The sequence below is a fragment of the Lucilia cuprina genome, chromosome 4 (genome assembly GCF_022045245.1).
Source record: "Lucilia cuprina isolate Lc7/37 chromosome 4, ASM2204524v1, whole genome shotgun sequence".
NCBI classification, from domain to species: Eukaryota; Metazoa; Arthropoda; class Insecta; order Diptera; family Calliphoridae; genus Lucilia; species Lucilia cuprina.
In genome coordinates, this window is record NC_060952.1 from 81132157 (window position 1) to 81150258 (window position 18102).

Here is an 18102-nt window from a genome sequence, read left to right on the forward strand (position 1 = left end):
TTAGGAAATTACAAAAAAAACAAAGACTTTTTTTAATTTCCAATATTTTTTTTGCCTGACAATGAATAAAGTTTGTTGCACTGTGTTTTAGGAAAAGGAAGTTTAGAAGAACGAACTCATTCCTATGCAAATGCATATTGTAATGAAATGTAACCAAAGTAAACGCATTTATAGAGATCTTTTGAATAAATTAAAAAAAAAATACTTTAAATACTCTCTTGCGCACACTTAAGAGTGAATTGTTTTTGTGTGGTTTTTTGTATTTTTTTTCAAGATTGCCATGACGTAGATACATTTAAAACTAGTTTTGGTTGTTTATGAAGACGCTTAAATGTATCTCACAAATATAACAAAATATGAAAAATATACATACTTGTCAGACATGGAAAATTTAGTACATTCTTAAAGTACTGAATCTCAGTTCGAAAAAAACGACAGTGTTTTTAGGTTCCTTTTCTAGACTTTAGTAAAGTTTGTTGTGAAGACTATTGTGTAGCCTAATCTAACCTATAGTTTAGTTAATACTCTGGTCTACAGTCGAAAATCTTGTCTATAATTTAATATATAGTCTAGTATACCCGCTACTGTATATTTATGTATAATCAAGAGTATAATCTGTAGTATTATCTACAAATTATTTCACAAGTATATATTAATACTTCAGTCGATAGTGTAGTCTATATTCTTGCCTAGAAACTAGTCTTTAGTCTAGTATATATTCTAGTCTATAGTGTAAACTACAGTGTAGTATAGTCGGTTTTAAAGCACCATCTACAATCTGCTCTAGTCTATAGTGTGGTTTATAGTATAGTATACAGTCAAGTCTATCGTCATAGCCATGCTTATAATCTAGTCTATAGTATATTCTATAGTCTAGTACTAGTCTAGTCTATAGTCTAGTCTATTCTATAGTCTAGTCTATAGTCTAGTCTATAGTCTAGTCTATAGTCTAGTCTATAGTCTAGTCTATAGTCTAGTCTATAGTCTAGTCTATAGTCTAATCTATAGTCTAGTCTATAGTCTAGTCTATGGTCTGGTCTATAGCCTAGTCTATGGTCTAGTCTATAGCCTAGTCTATGGTCTAGTCTATAGTCTAGTCTATAGTCTAGTCTATAGTCTAGTCTATAGTCTAGTCTATAGTCTAGTCTATAGTCTAGTCTATAGTCTAGTCTATAGTCTAGTCTATAGTCTAGTCTATTGTCTAGTCTTTTATCTAGTATATAATATAGTCTACAGTCAAGTCTAGTCTCTAGTCTAATCTCTAGTCTTGTTCAGTCTAGTCTAGCTGAAAATTAGTTAAGTACTATTGAACATAAAAGGTACTATATTATTCGCAAGTTAGTGCAACATATTTCAAATTCCTACATTTCCATACCTGATTCACGTATTTGTATTAAATTCTGAGATAGTCAGATATTTATAACTTGATTTAATTACATTTCTGAGTTTTTAAAAATAACGAACAAATGGACGGAATAGCTATAGATTGAGAATTTAGTCAGACAAAAGCAGCGGCTGTGAATAGAGGTTTTTTTTTGTATTGGGAATAAAGAAAAGTGATTGTAAAGAAAATAATACATAAAGTGTTTATTTTTTGTTAAAAAAGGTACAAAACATATTTAAATTGTTATTTTAAAAATGCAATAATATCAAAAGAATCATCTTCATTTTGTTAATTACAAAAGAATTAAGTCAAGGTATTGGGAATAATGTAAAACATTTCGACAAAAAAAATGTGTTATTGTTAATTTTATTTCAAATGGGATTTCTTAGTGTGTGCTAAATACATATTACACGGAAAATTATTAATTTAACTCTTAATCGTATTAATCTTGACAGTGTGAATTCCCTTTACCCCTTAGAAGGTCACATTATAAGTTATAGTAGTTTATGCGTAAAATTATTATTAGTCATGTCATCATCATATAAGTTGGGGAAATTTTATATCAAATTTTTTAATAATTGCAACTATTTCTTTCTAAAATTAATAATTATTTAAAATGTTAACAATATTTTAAACATTAATACAAAAAAAATTAAAGAACCTGTTTCGTTTTTGCAAAATTTAATGCTTTTCTGTGAATTTCACGATTTCAAGTTGATGTTTCTTAAAAATGATTCAAGGTTATTAGCCAAGAAAAAAAATTAGGGTTTGTTTATATAATTATACATTCAAATATAATTTTATAACAAAACAATAAACAATTGTTAATTAACATTAAACTTAAAATATTTTATACATAAAAAGCAATCACAATACGACAAAGGTCAATAAAGTTATCAATATCAAATGCTTATAATGGAGACACTTTAGAAACATGTATACGTATTGGACATGATCAAGATCATCAGCTGTCTTCTCATCTATGTTTAACCTAATTTTAAAACAGAAACTGTGTGAAGAAAATAGTATTTGTTCGAATTTCTTTTAGATCGTTACATTTTAAATTTGAAGTGCTTTGACATGACAGAATTGTTTTGGGGAAATGAAAAAGTTAAGCAATTAAGGGCGGGTTTCTTACTTCTCAGTTAAACTAGGCTTAACTTGCTGTTAGATTAAACTCGGAACAAATTTAGGCGGACTTTAACCGTTGATTGTGTTTTTCAGTTATTAGGATTTCAATTCAGTTTACAAACTTTTCACTCAAAAACATAAACAAACAAGTATGAATGTAAAGTCGGGCATAGCCGACCATATGATACCCTACAACAGACAGTATGTATGTTAAAAATGGGGATTATTTAAAAAATAAAGCATTTGGTTGGTTTTTTTAACTTTATTTCGGATTATTTTTACTTTTTTTTGGCAAAAACAGGGATTTTTTTAAGAGGGCTCAAAGGGGAGTAGGGCAAAATATGGCCCTATCCTTAAAAACGTTGGTAGGGGGAGTTAAGTCTTCTTCAATATTATTTATGTAGAATTTAAAAGTGTTATTAGTGTTTGTAAGTGAATTTTGACCTTTAAGTCATTTTCTGAAGGGGAGTTTGTATGTGGGATAGGGTCAAATGAAGCCCGATCATTACAAAAATCGGTAATGTCATTTAAAGTTCTATAAAACTAAGTTTTGTCGACTTTTGGTAACATAATAGATCATTTAAATTAATTATAAGCCAAAAGGCCCTATTTGGGGGGTACGGTTGTATGGGGGCTAGTCGAAATAATGGACCGATTTTAACGGACGGACGGACATAGGTTAATCGACTCAGAAAATGATTTTAAACCGATTGGTATACTTTAAGGTGGGTATAGGACGAATATTTTTGTATGTTACAAACATCAGCACAAACCCAATATACCCTCCACACTAAAGTGGTGTAGGGTATAAAAACAGCTGTTTTTTACATATACATAATAATTTTGTAAAATTAAAAAATTTGGAAAAATTTTAAAATGTTAAATTTTTGTTCTTCCGAAATCATTGTTTTATTGTTTTTGCTAATTGTGTTTTCTCACTTAAAACTTAGAAAATAAGTAACGTTACTATTTACTGAAAAACACAAAACATATATTAAACTAGGTTTAAACAAAGAATGTAGATTTTATATGAAAAACTCGCCCTAAGTTAAAATTTATCTTAGAATATTGTTTTTGAACTCCTGATTTTTTTGTTTTGTTTGCTACACCTTTTTCAATTGAAAATGAGAACTTTTCATTTCAATTCAGAAAATATCAATTGAAATTCAGATTTTACTTTTGAAATTCAGAGAAGAACATTTGAAAATGGGATTTTTTATTTGAAATTTGGAAAAGACCAATTAAAAATGAGAATTCTTATTTAAATTGAGAAAACATCAATTGAAAATAGGATTTTTTATTTGAAATTCGGAATACAACAGTTGAAAATGAGATTTTTCAGAAAATTCCAATTTAAAAAAATTAGATTTTTCATTTGAAATTTAGAAAAATTCAATTGAAAATGAGATTTTTCATTTGAAATGAAAATTTTCGTTTTCAATTGATCTTTTCTAAATGTTAAGTGAAAAATTTCATTTTCAATTGGAATTTTCTAAATTTTAAATGGAAAATCTCATTTACAATTGAGTTTTTCTGAATTACTGTTGAAAATGGTGTAGTTTTAAGGTCAATGAACTTTGTTTAAATGTGTCCCAGATATGGAAAAGTGCAAACGGCTGATGAGTAAAAGATATACTTATAAACAATTTATACAAATAATGACAAAATTACTAATTTCTGGACTGGCCATGATTGAAGTCTTTCATTTAAAAACGTCGAGGAGTAATGATTTTCAGTATGTAGCATATAAAAATGGTGTCTTAAAAACTACAGAAGTATATACATACATATATTCCGCCATGAATTTCAGTTTGCCCATCTGTCTATTCGTATTTATAAGGGCGGGTTTTTCTGATAAACATAATCTTCGTTCTTTGGTTAAACCGGGTTTTTATACATGTTCTGAGTTTAATCTAACAACAAGTTAAGCCTAGTTTAACTGAGTATTAAGAAACCCGCCCTAAGTCGAAGAGCTTAATTTGAACTTCCATGACGACTTTATTTCATTGTGGTACTGTTACAACTGCTGAATGAGCTGTTAGATGACTCACCATCGTCCCTTTGTGTACATGGTTCTGTCGGCCCATGTACCAGCACTTTGCTCAAATACTATTTGTGTAAATTCACAGGAAATACTGTGTAAATTCACAGAAAACATTCTGTGGATACCGATTCTCGTGATACCATATTATATAACTATCAGGTTTAACCGTAGGTTAAATTATTCAAAGTAAAGGGCGCTTATACATTTGACTGATTATAGTCAAATGTATAAAAATAGAAGTAGTAGCAAAACCTTTTTTCCCCCGGACTGCAATCACACCAAAATGGAGGAAGTTTTTCAACGTAATGTCTGCGATATTTTCAGATATCTGCGGTATTCGAAGTTTCAATAATCTCATCAAACATGTTTTCGAGACGTTCGATATCTTAACAAATACGTACACATTTAATATATTGTGTGTAAATCTGTAACAAATAAATTTAACATTAATTTATATTTTATTTTTAGCTTCTTCGAAATGTTCCATCAACGCTTATCAGTTTTAGCGTTGTCAGCGCTTCTAGTCACTGTAGCTGCCATGCCACAGCAGCAACAATCACAACAGACTGTAGATCCATCACTTGTCACCCTAGTCGACAGTGTTTTTGGTCAAAATACTAATCAACAACAGCAACAACAACGACCCACTAGTGGCTTTGGTGTTGTAGTAACACCTGTGCCCATAGATCAAACAGCACCTTCCGATGAATTTACCTCAATTAGTGGCAGAGCCCAATGTAATTGTGTGCCCTATCATTTGTGTGATCCAAACACTCAAACTTCGATGCCAGTGGATGATGGAGCTTTTGATGGTTTCGGTTTGATTGATATTCGTTTCAATAGGGATTCAGATGATAATGCTCCTACCTGTGAACATTTCTTGGATGTATGCTGTGATGGTGGTAATACACGTAATATGAGTTTAACACCCACTCCACAAGAGAATAGACCAAATCGTCCCAAAGGCTGTGGTGTACGTAATGTGGGTGGTATTGATTTCAATATAACTGGTGCTAATGATAATGAAGCCGGTTTTGGTGAATTTCCTTGGACTGTTGCTTTATTGCATTCCATTAATGCTAGTTATTTCTGTGCCGGTTCCTTGATTCATCCTAGAGTTGTTTTGACGGCTGTCCATTGTGTATTGGATCGTCCTTTGAATAGTTTTGTTATTCGTGCCGGTGAATGGGATACACAGACTATCAAGGAACGTTTGCCTTTTGAGGAAAGAGGTGTAGCCCGTGTCGTTACACATCCTCAATATAATTACCGTAATGTAGCCAATGATTTCGCTTTGGTTATTTTGAATTCACCTTTCACTTTGGGTGATCACATAAATGTCGTTTGCTTGCCACCAGCTAATAGTTCTCCAGCTCCTCGCACCACTTGCTACTCCACTGGCTGGGGTAAGGATGTCTTTGGTGCGGCTGGTCGTTATAGCGCCATTATGAAACGTGTTCCTTTACCCATTGTCGATTACTCAACATGTCAGGCTCAATTCCGCAGTACACGTTTAGGCCCCAGATTTGCTTTGGATCGTTCTTTCATTTGTGCCGGGGGTCAACGCGGTATTGATACTTGTCAAGGTGATGGTGGTGCTCCTCTCGTTTGCCCTATTGGCTTAGAGTCTAGTCAACGTTATCAACAGAATGGTATTGTAGCTTGGGGAATTGGCTGTAATGATGAAATACCTGCCGCTTATGCTCATGTTGCTTCGGCCCGCAACTGGATCGATGATCAGATGTATGCTAATGGTTTTGATACTACTTCGTACTCTCCAATCTAAATTTAATTAAAAATAATTCTAAAGCAATAAATACTTAATAAATTATATTAAATATTTAATTATAAAGAAAGTAAGAATTTAATTGTATCTTATTCCTGGCGAATGTAGAATAAGTGGAAAATGATCTGAAGAATGTAATAATTCTTTTCTATGAAAATTATCTTAAATGTTTTATGCAAATCAGATTCATAATAAATCTTATAATGCAATTTACAATGTCGGAAGAATCTAAACTCGGTTTAGCCATATCCGTATGTATGTTGAAATTAGTTTTCAGAAGACCTTAAATATCTATAAGATCCAAATCTTCAATAGTTCTATCAGAAATGCTTTGGAAAAGTTTCAGAAACTATAGCAGCTATATTAACAAATCTTGTTACGGAAAATGGATTTCTTGTTAATAACGGTCCATAGCTCTCTTACAAGATCCACTTTCGAAAATCGATTTAACGAATGTATTTATTTATAAATGTTCAAAGACCAAAGTATAATCAGGTAACCTATCGCATTCTGTTTTCCAGATACCGGTCAAACGCTATAAAAGAGCAAAGACACTTTTTCATGAGGATCGGTTGATATAAACCCTCTTACAGAAAATCAGTTTATAGTTAATACATCCTTTTTAAAGCTTTAGATTGTAATAGAATTACATAGATGGTGATAGAAAGTATATATAAATTATTTATAAATTTATATATCTTAATAATGAATCACCCATTATTAATTATAAAGTCTTTAAAATACTTTAATATTAAAAAAAACCAATGGGGATTTTTCTAAATTTCTTTTTGCAGATTCATTAACCTAACAAAGTGATTCATTTAGATTACCAGATACTAATTATAATCTTGTTATGTAAATAGATATTTAACATATTGCGTATATTATTTAAGATCCCTTCACACGATCACACTTTACGTACGCAAAGTATAATGAACAAGTAAAATGGAATTCCATCCGTATAACAAACAAGTAAGAGTGCTATATTCGGCTGTGCCGAATCTTATATACCCTTCACCATAGTGTATTTTAAACATCTTTTATAAATATTAATTTTTTTCCCGACTACATTATTATTACATCAAAAGCTAAATAAAAAGAACAACAACAACAACGATAACGAAATAAAACACAAAATACACAAGACATCTAAACCAACAGACATCTAAACATACATAACGAAAAACACAGAAAAACAAAAATAACAAAAAAACAAATACAAAAAATACACGGCTGAATAAAACCAAATACATCTACACACACACGTGTACATCTTTTTCTAATATACAGTATTGTTGTTGCTTTTTTAACAAAACATGAAAAAATATGACATTTTTTGATGAAATTTTCAGAGGTTGTCTCATATCTCCGTTATTTACCGACCGATTTTGCTGATTTTAAATAGCGAACTTATCGAAAGCATGTCTAATAAAATTACTGAGGATTCGGATCTCGACGATATCTGGGGACCTCTAAAAACTGATTTCAACAGACAGACAGATGGACATGGCTTAATCGACTCCGCTATCTATAAGAATCCAGAATATATATATACTTTATAGGGTCGGAAAATTATTTTATAGAAATTACAAACGGAATAACAAACTAATATATACCCTTCTCACGAAGGTGAAGTTTATAAAAAGAGAGAATAAGTCGTATGATTTATACGATTTTTTTGGGTTTTAATTAGATTGGCGGTGTATTATTATCATGTCTTGTGTCTGGAGAAAACTCCTCCAAACGACCTATACCTTTATATAGAAAGTAGGAGCACTGATCTTATTTATATCAAAAGCATGTAGAATAGTGTTAAGTGACAAGGTACAAATTGAAAAATTAAATTTTTCTGATTTATTGGTGTCTGTCAGACTACTACGTCAGTCCCACAGGATTAATTATATCAAAAGTATTATTTGGTTATATTTGAGTTTAAATGGTCTCCAGCTGGTTATATTTTGAGTCTTTTATGGTCTTCACCAGTTAAAAACATAACCTCACTCTGAGGTAAAATGAAAAAATGCACGCGTTTAATGAAGACAATGCATAACGAACAGTTATTCGAAGTTATGTTTTAAATTACTACGGGGTGAGAAGTAACTCTTTTGAAAGCTCGACGTGACGATGACGTGAGAGTTGTTCCCAAACTGAGACCTGAATTACAAGTGATTTATACTATTTGTGTTTATACGATTGGTATAAAACTCATAAAACTAATCTTTCCAAGGATAAACGATATTGAAAATTGTTGAAATCAAGTTCATTATTTTACGTTTACACAATCCAATCTGTATTGCTCGAAGTTGATCTTCCGAACTTTGGACATGACTGTGATTAACCACCCCTTTTTTGATGGGTTGTTTCGCGCTCTTATTGTGAACATATATACTTATGCATAAAGTCTATACTTCTAGACTTTTATCGTAACAGAATGTATTAAATGTGGCACTGTGCCACATAGCTGGTGTATTGTATAACACGATCGTGCAGAAACGACTATACTTTTTTATACCTACCATCAAAAAAGAATGACGGTATATTTTTTTTTTCATTCCGTTTGCAACACATTGAAATATTCTCCTAAGACCTATAAAAGCATATACATATATATTGGGTCCCTATTAGAGTCTGGGACGATCTGGCAATGTCCGTCTGTCTGTTGCGCGTAGATCATCTCACGGTGGCACTTATACAACTCCTGAGAGAGTAAAAATTTTAACTCACCACTGCCCCTTTATGTATCTTACACGCGGGTTGCAATTTATGAACATGGATGAGCCGGTCTATGTAAAAACACTTTGCTGAAGTACTTGAGCTAGAGACGTATCCGGTAGACCGAAGTACGAATCCAGCCAATAAGTCGACAGTTTGTTCTTACTCACAGGGACATGCTGTGGTAATTCTGGTATGAACAGAGATTTCACTCTGGACAGGGAAGTAAAATTCAATGGTGTTTATGATACCTTTCATCCATCATCATTTAACCCAACACGTTTCTTATTTATCCGACACACTCATAAGAGAAAAACCGGTGTACAGTTGGGCGAGGGCCGCATGCCTCAACATTCATCTCCTATCATATAAAATTAAAAACAACCCATTTCCAACGCTAAGTCCCATATTCACTCCTCTGTGGGGTATCGCGAAATATTGACTTTTACTTTCATGTGTCTTTTAACCGCCACTTATTCTTCCCACAAGCACTACGTGGATCCCAACGGAACCTCAATTAACTGAGCAGCTAGGACATAGTCATGCAAGCAACTGTTTACCCGTAGTACCAGATTGTGTAGTTCTCTTGTTAGACTCCATGTCAAATCATACCAAGGACATGCCAAGGAGTGAAGTGACATCACCAGTATATAATCCCTGCAGACTAGAGGTACTGGGAGCACCTCTTTACCCCTGAATTGCAATACAGCAAGATGAGAGCTATCATCAAGGAAACAAACTCCCGCGGGATGGGAGCGAAACAGTTGAAATTTTGCATAAATATTCTTTATTATTAAAGTTTGTTGGGTGTTAAAAATAGGCAAATTCAGACCACGTTTTCACATAGCCCCCATACAAGTGGCCCCCTGGAAACAGTTACTCCATAACGATGAAATTCTACATAAATATGTCTTATGTGAACGTTGATCTTTTTACAAAATTTTATAAGGTTCGGTACATAATTGACCCTATCTCCCATTTAAAGTCTCCTGCAGAAAATGTCTCAGATATGAGAATACATCGATGAAATTCGACATTAGCAAGTTTTGTATGAGTTGAAATCTCTCTACTAACTTTTCTAAGAATCGGTCCATTATACCCCTATATTAGTCAACTTCAGTAAATTACTTTAAGCGTAACACTCAGAAATGAGAATACATAAAATTAGACATAACGAAGTTTTATAGGGGAAGAAATCTATCTACCAAGTTTTGTGAGGATCGGTGTACATTTGACCCTATCCGCCGTATAAAATCCCCTTCAGAAAATGACTTTAACTCTCAATATTTGTTTAATTTTTATAACCTTCACCTTCGTGAAAAGGGTATATATAAGTTTGTCATTCCGTTTGTAATTTCTATAATATAATTTTCCGACCCTATAAAGTATATATATTCTGGATCCTTATAGATAGCGGAGTCGATTAAGCCATGTCCGTCTGCCTGTCTGTCTGCCCGTCTGTCTGTTAAAATCAGTTTTTAGAGGACCCCAGATATCCGCGAGATCCGAATCTTCAATAATTCTATTAGACATGCTTTCGAGAAGATCGCTATTTAAAATTAGCAAAATCGGTCGGTAAATAACGGAGATATGAGCAAAAATTCGAGACAACCTCTGAAAATTTCATCAAAAAATGTCATATTTTTTTCATGCTTTGTTAAAAAAGCAACAACAACACTGTATATTAGAAAAAAATGTACACGTGTGTGTAGATGTATTTGGTTTTATTCAGCTGTGTATTTTTTGTATGTTTAGATTGTTCTTTTTGTTTAGCTTTTGATGTAATAATAATGTAGTCGGAAAAAAATTTAAAATTTTTAAAAGATGTTTAAAATACACTATGGTGAAGGGTATATAAGATTCGGCACAGCCGAATATACCACTCTTACTTGTTATTTTGTTGATTAACTTACAAATATATATAAAACAAACAACATATTTATTATAAAATTCAAAAATATTAAAAATTATTTATTTATTTTTTATTATTCATATATTTTTAATTATTTACATAAATATTACATCAATAATTTCTCATATAAAATGAAAATCTAATGAATGAAACTCTATTGCCATTGAGTTCAATTTAATCCATATTTAAAGAAGGCAATATAAGGCAAATATTTTTGAATTGTTTATTAAATATTTCTAAAAATACTATGTTTTTCGCAAAAAAAGTTTATAAAATACTTAAAACTATTTTTCTTGGTAATAAGGATATTGTAAGGATTATGCTTCAAAACCCTTTTTTTACAAAAAATAAATTAATCCTCTTTTAAATGGAAATCAAATGATTGTGCTCTACTGCCGGTAAAGACTCGCACATATGACCATTTGATACCATACTTAAAGAAGGCAATATAAGGCAAATAATACATTAATTGTTCGTTAAACCATACACGGAAATTTAGATACCAACGTACAATACTATATTTATGTAAATAGGTCACCATTAGAAGGCCATAAAATACAACTATACGATCCCACCAACTTAAATCCTTATAATAACGATATTGATTTGGATTGGGTTTTGTGCCGGGACGATAGTCAAAATCATAGTATTCATAACCCTTGACATAAGCCAGACGCTTGGTCATATAGAGAAATGAGCCCACAGTTAAACTGGTGCTTACTGGCCATAGACCATCTATTAAAGCTTTACACATTTGCTCAAAATCTTTACTGGTATTCTCCAAAGCCGGTTCATATACCTTACGCATAACAATGTCTAGTCTCAATTTCGTCTCAGCCCAATTCTCACCGCAAATATTGTACTCATCTTTAATACCCAATAAATAACCTAAAACCCTCCACATATGAGATGTAGACTCTAGGAAATCTTCATCGTACATTTGTATGCGATGAGCACCCAATGTTAGAAATCCTATAAAACCAAATTGTGTTAAAGCTAAATCTTTTTGTGTTATTTGACCAGCACCCAATTTAGCACAGGCTCGACTAGAACGTGAATGAGCTTTTCGTACCGCCTCTAAACTAATCCAGAATTTCGAGGTTCTCGGTGTGGGTGAGTAATTATACCAGGCAGTTGTAAGCATTATAGTGCGTACATAACGTCGATATGCTGTAGCTGGCGAAGAGGATTGGCGTGTACAAATCAGTACTTTCAATATCGAGGGTATGGCTAAGACAGCTACTAAACCGGCCAACATACCACTTTGCACAACAAAGCGATATTTTGACAAATAACTTTGGCCTCTGAAAAATATATAGAAATGTAAACAAAATGTTAATATTTAATAATCAAGTTGATAATTGCAAAAAAAAAAAATCAATCAAATCAATTAATGTCTGATTTAAAGTAAAAATTATTACTAAGTATTACCTACAAATTATAAGTGTGTTTAAAGATTTTATAATTTATTTAAATGACTTGTGTGTTTATATTTATTTAGATATTAATTGAACATTGAAATTTGTATAAATTTTGTACGAAAAGCTATTGGAAAGTACGGTGGCTTAAACTTTTCTAAAAATTATGTTTATTGCAAACCAGTTTGTAACATTAAAAAAATAAAACTAAATTTGAAATTATATTTGAGTTTAAAAAGCTTATTGATTGATATGTTTTTGTATTTAATGGCTAAAGAAGAAAAGTGTCAACAAGTTAGGGCGGTTTCTTACTGCATAGTTAAACTAGCCTTAACTTACAATTAAATTAAACTCGGAACAAATCTTGGAGGACTTTAACTGATGATTGAGTTTTTCAGTTATGGATTAAAGATCAGTTAACTTTGTTACTATTGCTAACTTTCCAGTCAAAAACATTAACAATGAACAGCTGTTTTTTGCAAATATAAGTTTTGTTAATGTAAAATTTTAGAAAAAATATAAATAAACATTTCAAACAATAATAATATTGATAAAATAACTTAGAAAAGTCTACAGTCTAGAATATAGTTTAACCTATATATAGCTAATATATAGATTAGTGTATAGTCTTGCATATAGTTTAGTCTATAGTCTAGTTTATAGTCTAGTTTACAGCCTAGTCTATAGCTTAGTCTATAGTCTAGTCTATAGTCTAGTATAAAGTCTAGCCTATAGTCTAGTCTATAGTCTAGTCTATAGTCTAATCTATAGTCTAGTCTATAGTCTAGTCTATAGTCTAGTCTATAGTCTAGTCTATAGTCTAGTCTATAGTCTAGCCTATAGTCTAGTCTATAGTCTAGTCTATAGTCTAGTCTATAGTCTAGTCTATAGTCTAGTCTAGTCTAGTCTATAGTCTAGTCTATAGTCTAGTCTATAGTCTAGTTTATAGTCTAGTCCAAAGGCCTGTCTATATAAGATGGGTGCAATGAGCATACATGAGTCGATTAACCAAGATCTAATAAAAACCTTTAAATAGAGATGTTCGAACTTTAATCGTTTCAACGCCTGTAAGGCTCGACTCTTGCCCCTTAGAAGAACTTATCTTTATATTTGAGAATATTACTTTAGTCAAAGTCTTTCTATTCGATTTAAATATAAATCATATATGTTAAGAAATCACATAATAAACTTAAAAAAATTCAAGTAGAAATTTCTGATATATAAATGGAAATGGTGTTGAAGTTTGCCATCCAAATAAACATATCTGCATAATAACATGTTGAATAGTTAATTAATTTTTATTATTTGTATTTTTAATGTAATAAATTTAATGTGATATTAAACTGAAAATGTGAAATGCATCTCACGTTCGTTTCTATAGTGCGTTCTAAAAAGTTATTTCATAAAAAAATGTCTGATAATATAAAGAATCTAAAGAATTTTTAAAGTATACCTAAATCAGACTTCAAATATATCGGAGATGCGAAATATTCGAATATATGTCAAATCCATACTGTGGTCCATAATTCGCTATTAGTTTCAAAATTATGGAATTAAAATAAAACAAGTAGGAAAGTATAGTCGGGCATGGCCGACCATATAATACCCTACACCATGAGTATATTTTTAAAATTTTTACTTTTTATAAAATTTTTATTTTTTATAAAGAAAGTTTTTTGATGAATATTACCAATATTTCCAAAATATTTAAAATATTTATTAAAATATTTATTGATAAAAAACTAAAATTTCTAAATGAGGCTTTATATAGGTCAAATATGGACCGATCCTCGGTTAATTTGGAAAAAGGATATATTTCTAAATAACAGTTAGTTTTGTTGAGTTTCATTGCGATACAAATGGTTACAAGTCAATTTTAGACGTTTAAGTCATTTTTTGAAGGGTGGTTTGTATGGGGGCTAGTGTCAAATATAGGCCGATCCTTACGAAAATCTGCAGTGTCATTTATACTTATATAAAACTTATTTGTGCCAATTTTTAAAGAGATAGCAGAATATTTGACGTAATTATGGCATAAAAAGTTCAAATCGGGAGGTACGGTTGTATGGGGGCTAGGTGAAATAATGAACCGATTTCAACCATTTTCAATAGGCTTCGTCCCTGTGCCAAAAAAACATGCTTGGTCCAAATTTCATCAAATTGTCTTGAAATTTGCGGCCTGTACCTTGCGCACAAGGTTTACATGGACAGCCAGCCAGCCGGACGATCTGAATCGATCGGTATACTTTAAGGTGGGTATTGGACCAATATTTTTGTATGTTACAAACATCAGCACAAACGTATAATACCCTCCTCACTATAGTGGTGTAGGGTATAATTACATCGTTTTGGAAACTTGATTTACTAATTGAAAGAGCCCATTAAATGGTGGTGGGTATGTTTAATTCGGTATACACTCACACTTGTTAAATAATAGAGATTTTCTTCTAAGGTATTTCTTCGCCTGACGTTTGATATGTATTTCACACAGAAAAAAGTCAACTGTCATGATCAACTAATCGTCATTTCCATTGAGTGATAGACCGATATATGCTCACAAAATATTGGATGTTATATGGCTTACTTATTCGTATGAGTTAATTGATCAGAAAAATATTGAGTATTTCTTAATAAATACTCATTTTAATTATGGGAAAGAGAGCAATTGTACTTGGCAATATATCAATATTATGTATGAATGTATGTATTTCTATTACAAGTATAATATATATTTACCCAGCCGTTCGACGGGAATATACCGAAGTGACCACTTAACCTACCACTTGTGGTGGCCCCTAGCCATCTGACCACCCAGGTGACCAACCATTTTAACATGGAAGTCAGTCGTCACTCTACACCCTACAAAGAGACAGTAAAGAGACGATTGGAGACGATATTAATGGAACTAAAATTTAAAAATTTCAAGTGTCTACTCTCTAGAATACTATGGGAAATAATGTGACGATTGACCCGAAAGATATAAATTTGAGTCAACCAGATGTTGGCATATTAGTAGAAAGTAATAATCATTTCTCCAAAAGATGGTTAAAATAACTACTTTCGAAAGTACAACAAAAAAATTTTAAGAGTATAATCTCTACGTTACTTGAGGACAGTAAAGAGACGACCGTCTCCGCTCCCGCTTACAAAGAGGACACTAAAAGGACGACTGTCTTCATTCTCGATTACAAAGGGTACATTCGTGACGAATGACCCAAAACATACGAGTTACGATCATACAGGTGGTTAACTATTAGTGGAAATTAATGTCTTTTCGTATGCATTGACTCTTTGTCGAACTGCTGGGTAATTACTTTATATTTTTGATCAAAACATATACAGTTTCATATTAATATCAAAATATTGAACGTCTAACCGTATGACAACAATCTACTAATTTAGCGGAGTTCAAGCGTAAAAGCTATTTGCATGGGGGCTACTTTCTTATTATTTGCAATTTTCAAAATAATGACGATTTTTTATAGATTAATTCGTTAATTTTAATCAATTAAATGCATGTCTTATCAAACAATCTATTTGTTGATAAAAAATTCTATATTTTGAATGTTTTTTTAATAATAAAATAAAGAACAATAATTTTTAAATTTTGTTTGAAATTACTTTTCTATTTTTATAAAAAATATAAATGCTGTTTCATAAAGCCTTACAAAAGATTAACTATTTAACAATTATTACCTTTTTTAATGCGTTTCAAGGAATTTTGGATTTCAGTTTAGGACAAATAAGAAATACTTAATATTTCAAAATTTAAACTAAAAGAACCAAGAAGAAACACTTTATTTTATTAGCTAAGAACAGCTATAGTCCTATTCCAACTAAAAAACAGTTTTTGAATGACATTTATAAATCGGTGCAATATATCCTACACATGTTCAGTTTAAGAAAATTTTGTACATCTGTTTGAATGATAACTGCATTAAGTTAGGATAACCGCATTTGAATAAATTAATTTATTTTGAAAATTAATTAAATAAAATATTATATTCAAAACTTCAATTGAAATGAATTAATGCTAAACGCTACTAAGGTCTCATGATTTTGTTTCGAATTGCAATCTAGTTTATGAAAGTTATTTACGTAAATTATTTGCATGATTTTTTTATTTTAGTAAAATTTTAATACATTTATAAAAGACTAGTTGTATATTATTTTATATGTTTTGCAATTTGATTAAACAAATTATATGAGTATATTTGTTAGTGTAAAAATATTTTCACCAATGCAAGGTAAGCATTAACTGTTAACAAAATATGTTAGAATTAGATATCTAATACTTTGGCACGTAACCTCCACCAGATTATAAACTAGAGTATAGACCAAACTATAGACTAGACTATAGATTAGACTACAGACAAGAATATATACTAGACTATAGACTATTATATAGACTGCATATTAGACTGTATACTAGACTAGACTATAGACTAGACTATAGATTAGACTATAGATTAGACTATAGACTACACTATAGACTAGATAATTATAGACTATACTATAGACTAGACTATAGATTAGACTATAGACTAGACTATAGACTAGATCATTATAGACTAGACTATAGACTAGACCATAACTAGACTATAGACTAGACTATAGACTAGACTATAGACTAGACTATAGACTAGACTATAGACTAGACTATAGACTAGACTATAGACTAGACTATAGACTAGACTATAGACTAGACTATAGACTAGACTATAGACTAGACTATAGACTAGACTATAGACTAGACTATAGACTAGACTATAGACTAGACTATAGACTAGACTATAGACTAGACTATAGACTATGACTTTACAAGTTATTATTACCATTGGTCAATAACACATTAATAGTAATTTAATATTAGGAACAGTTTTTGAGATACAATTGGAAATTCCGAAATAAAACTTTATATATATACACATATAGAAAATATAATAGAAATTTCTAAAGTACGTATGGAAATGGTGTAGTAATTTTTAATTTATAATAAACACACAAATACTTTCTACTATTCAAACATGTGAATTTAACAAATAAAAAAAATCGTTTGCATTAGTTCGTTGCTAAATACATACATATGTACATACATATTGAATTGCGCTACTTACTGTCTAAATAATTTATCATTGTAGTAAGTGGGCAGCTCCATTTCATAACCGCTATCACCCTCTTTGCAACCATCATTTAATAAATGATCTAAATAAGCCTGAGCTTTTGGATTTTCTTCAGCGGTTTCGGTTGCATCATTGTGATGGTTATCAAATCCATTGCAATCTTCACCTAAAAAAAAATTTGAAAATATATATTTTTTTTTTTTGAAAATTTGTCTCAATCAACTGTGACAAAACTGTTACTCTCTGCTGTAACTAACATATTCATGTTTTTATTTTGATTTTGTTTTATCTTTTTATTCAAGAGAAAGTTTTCTCTTCTGTACATTCTTTTAGATTTCAATGTTTGTTGTTATTATTATTTACTAATGTTGTTATTGTAGTTTTTGTTGTTGTCTTTTCATTTCACTTGTTTTTTAGCACTTATTTAAAAAAGAACTATATATAAACAACACCTTTTAAACTAAATGAAGAAGAATTTTTGTGATGATGTACCCACCTTCGTTTAGTATATTTGCTTTACTTAAGTTATTAGTATTTTCCATTTTTATAAAATTATATTAAAGCCATTTATTTGATGCTTTATTCACACCCA

General features: G+C 30.9%; 2 protein-coding genes across 3 annotated transcripts in view; one reads left to right on the forward strand and one right to left on the reverse strand.

Moving 5' to 3' along the window:
- The first annotated feature begins 1453 nt into the window (after positions 1-1453).
- On the forward strand, positions 1454-6419 carry LOC111683260 (phenoloxidase-activating factor 2). 2 transcript variants are annotated; one of them, XM_023445313.2, is made up of 2 exons: positions 1454-1606; positions 5028-6419. In XM_023445313.2, the coding sequence occupies exon 2, from the start codon at positions 5038-5040 to the stop codon at positions 6343-6345; it is 1308 nt and encodes a 435-aa protein (XP_023301081.2). In that variant the 5' UTR covers positions 1454-1606; positions 5028-5037; the 3' UTR covers positions 6346-6419. The 2 variants fall into 2 exon arrangements, with proteins under 2 accessions (XP_023301081.2, XP_046805771.1); XM_046949815.1 differs by having other exon boundaries at positions 1495-1605; positions 5025-6419.
- Positions 6420-10995: 4576 nt separating this feature from the next.
- Positions 10996-18102, reverse strand: part of LOC111683261 — a 7218-nt gene continuing 111 nt past the window's right edge. The window contains exons 1-3 of the mRNA XM_023445314.2: positions 18007-18102; positions 17505-17676; positions 10996-12273 (exon numbers count right to left, since the gene is read on the reverse strand). The exon at positions 18007-18102 is cut by the window's right edge and continues 111 nt beyond it. Coding sequence (XP_023301082.2) covers positions 11322-12273; positions 17505-17676; positions 18007-18052 — 1170 coding nt within the window. The 5' untranslated portion in view covers positions 18053-18102 and the 3' untranslated portion in view covers positions 10996-11321. The remainder of the gene's footprint in view (positions 12274-17504; positions 17677-18006) is intronic.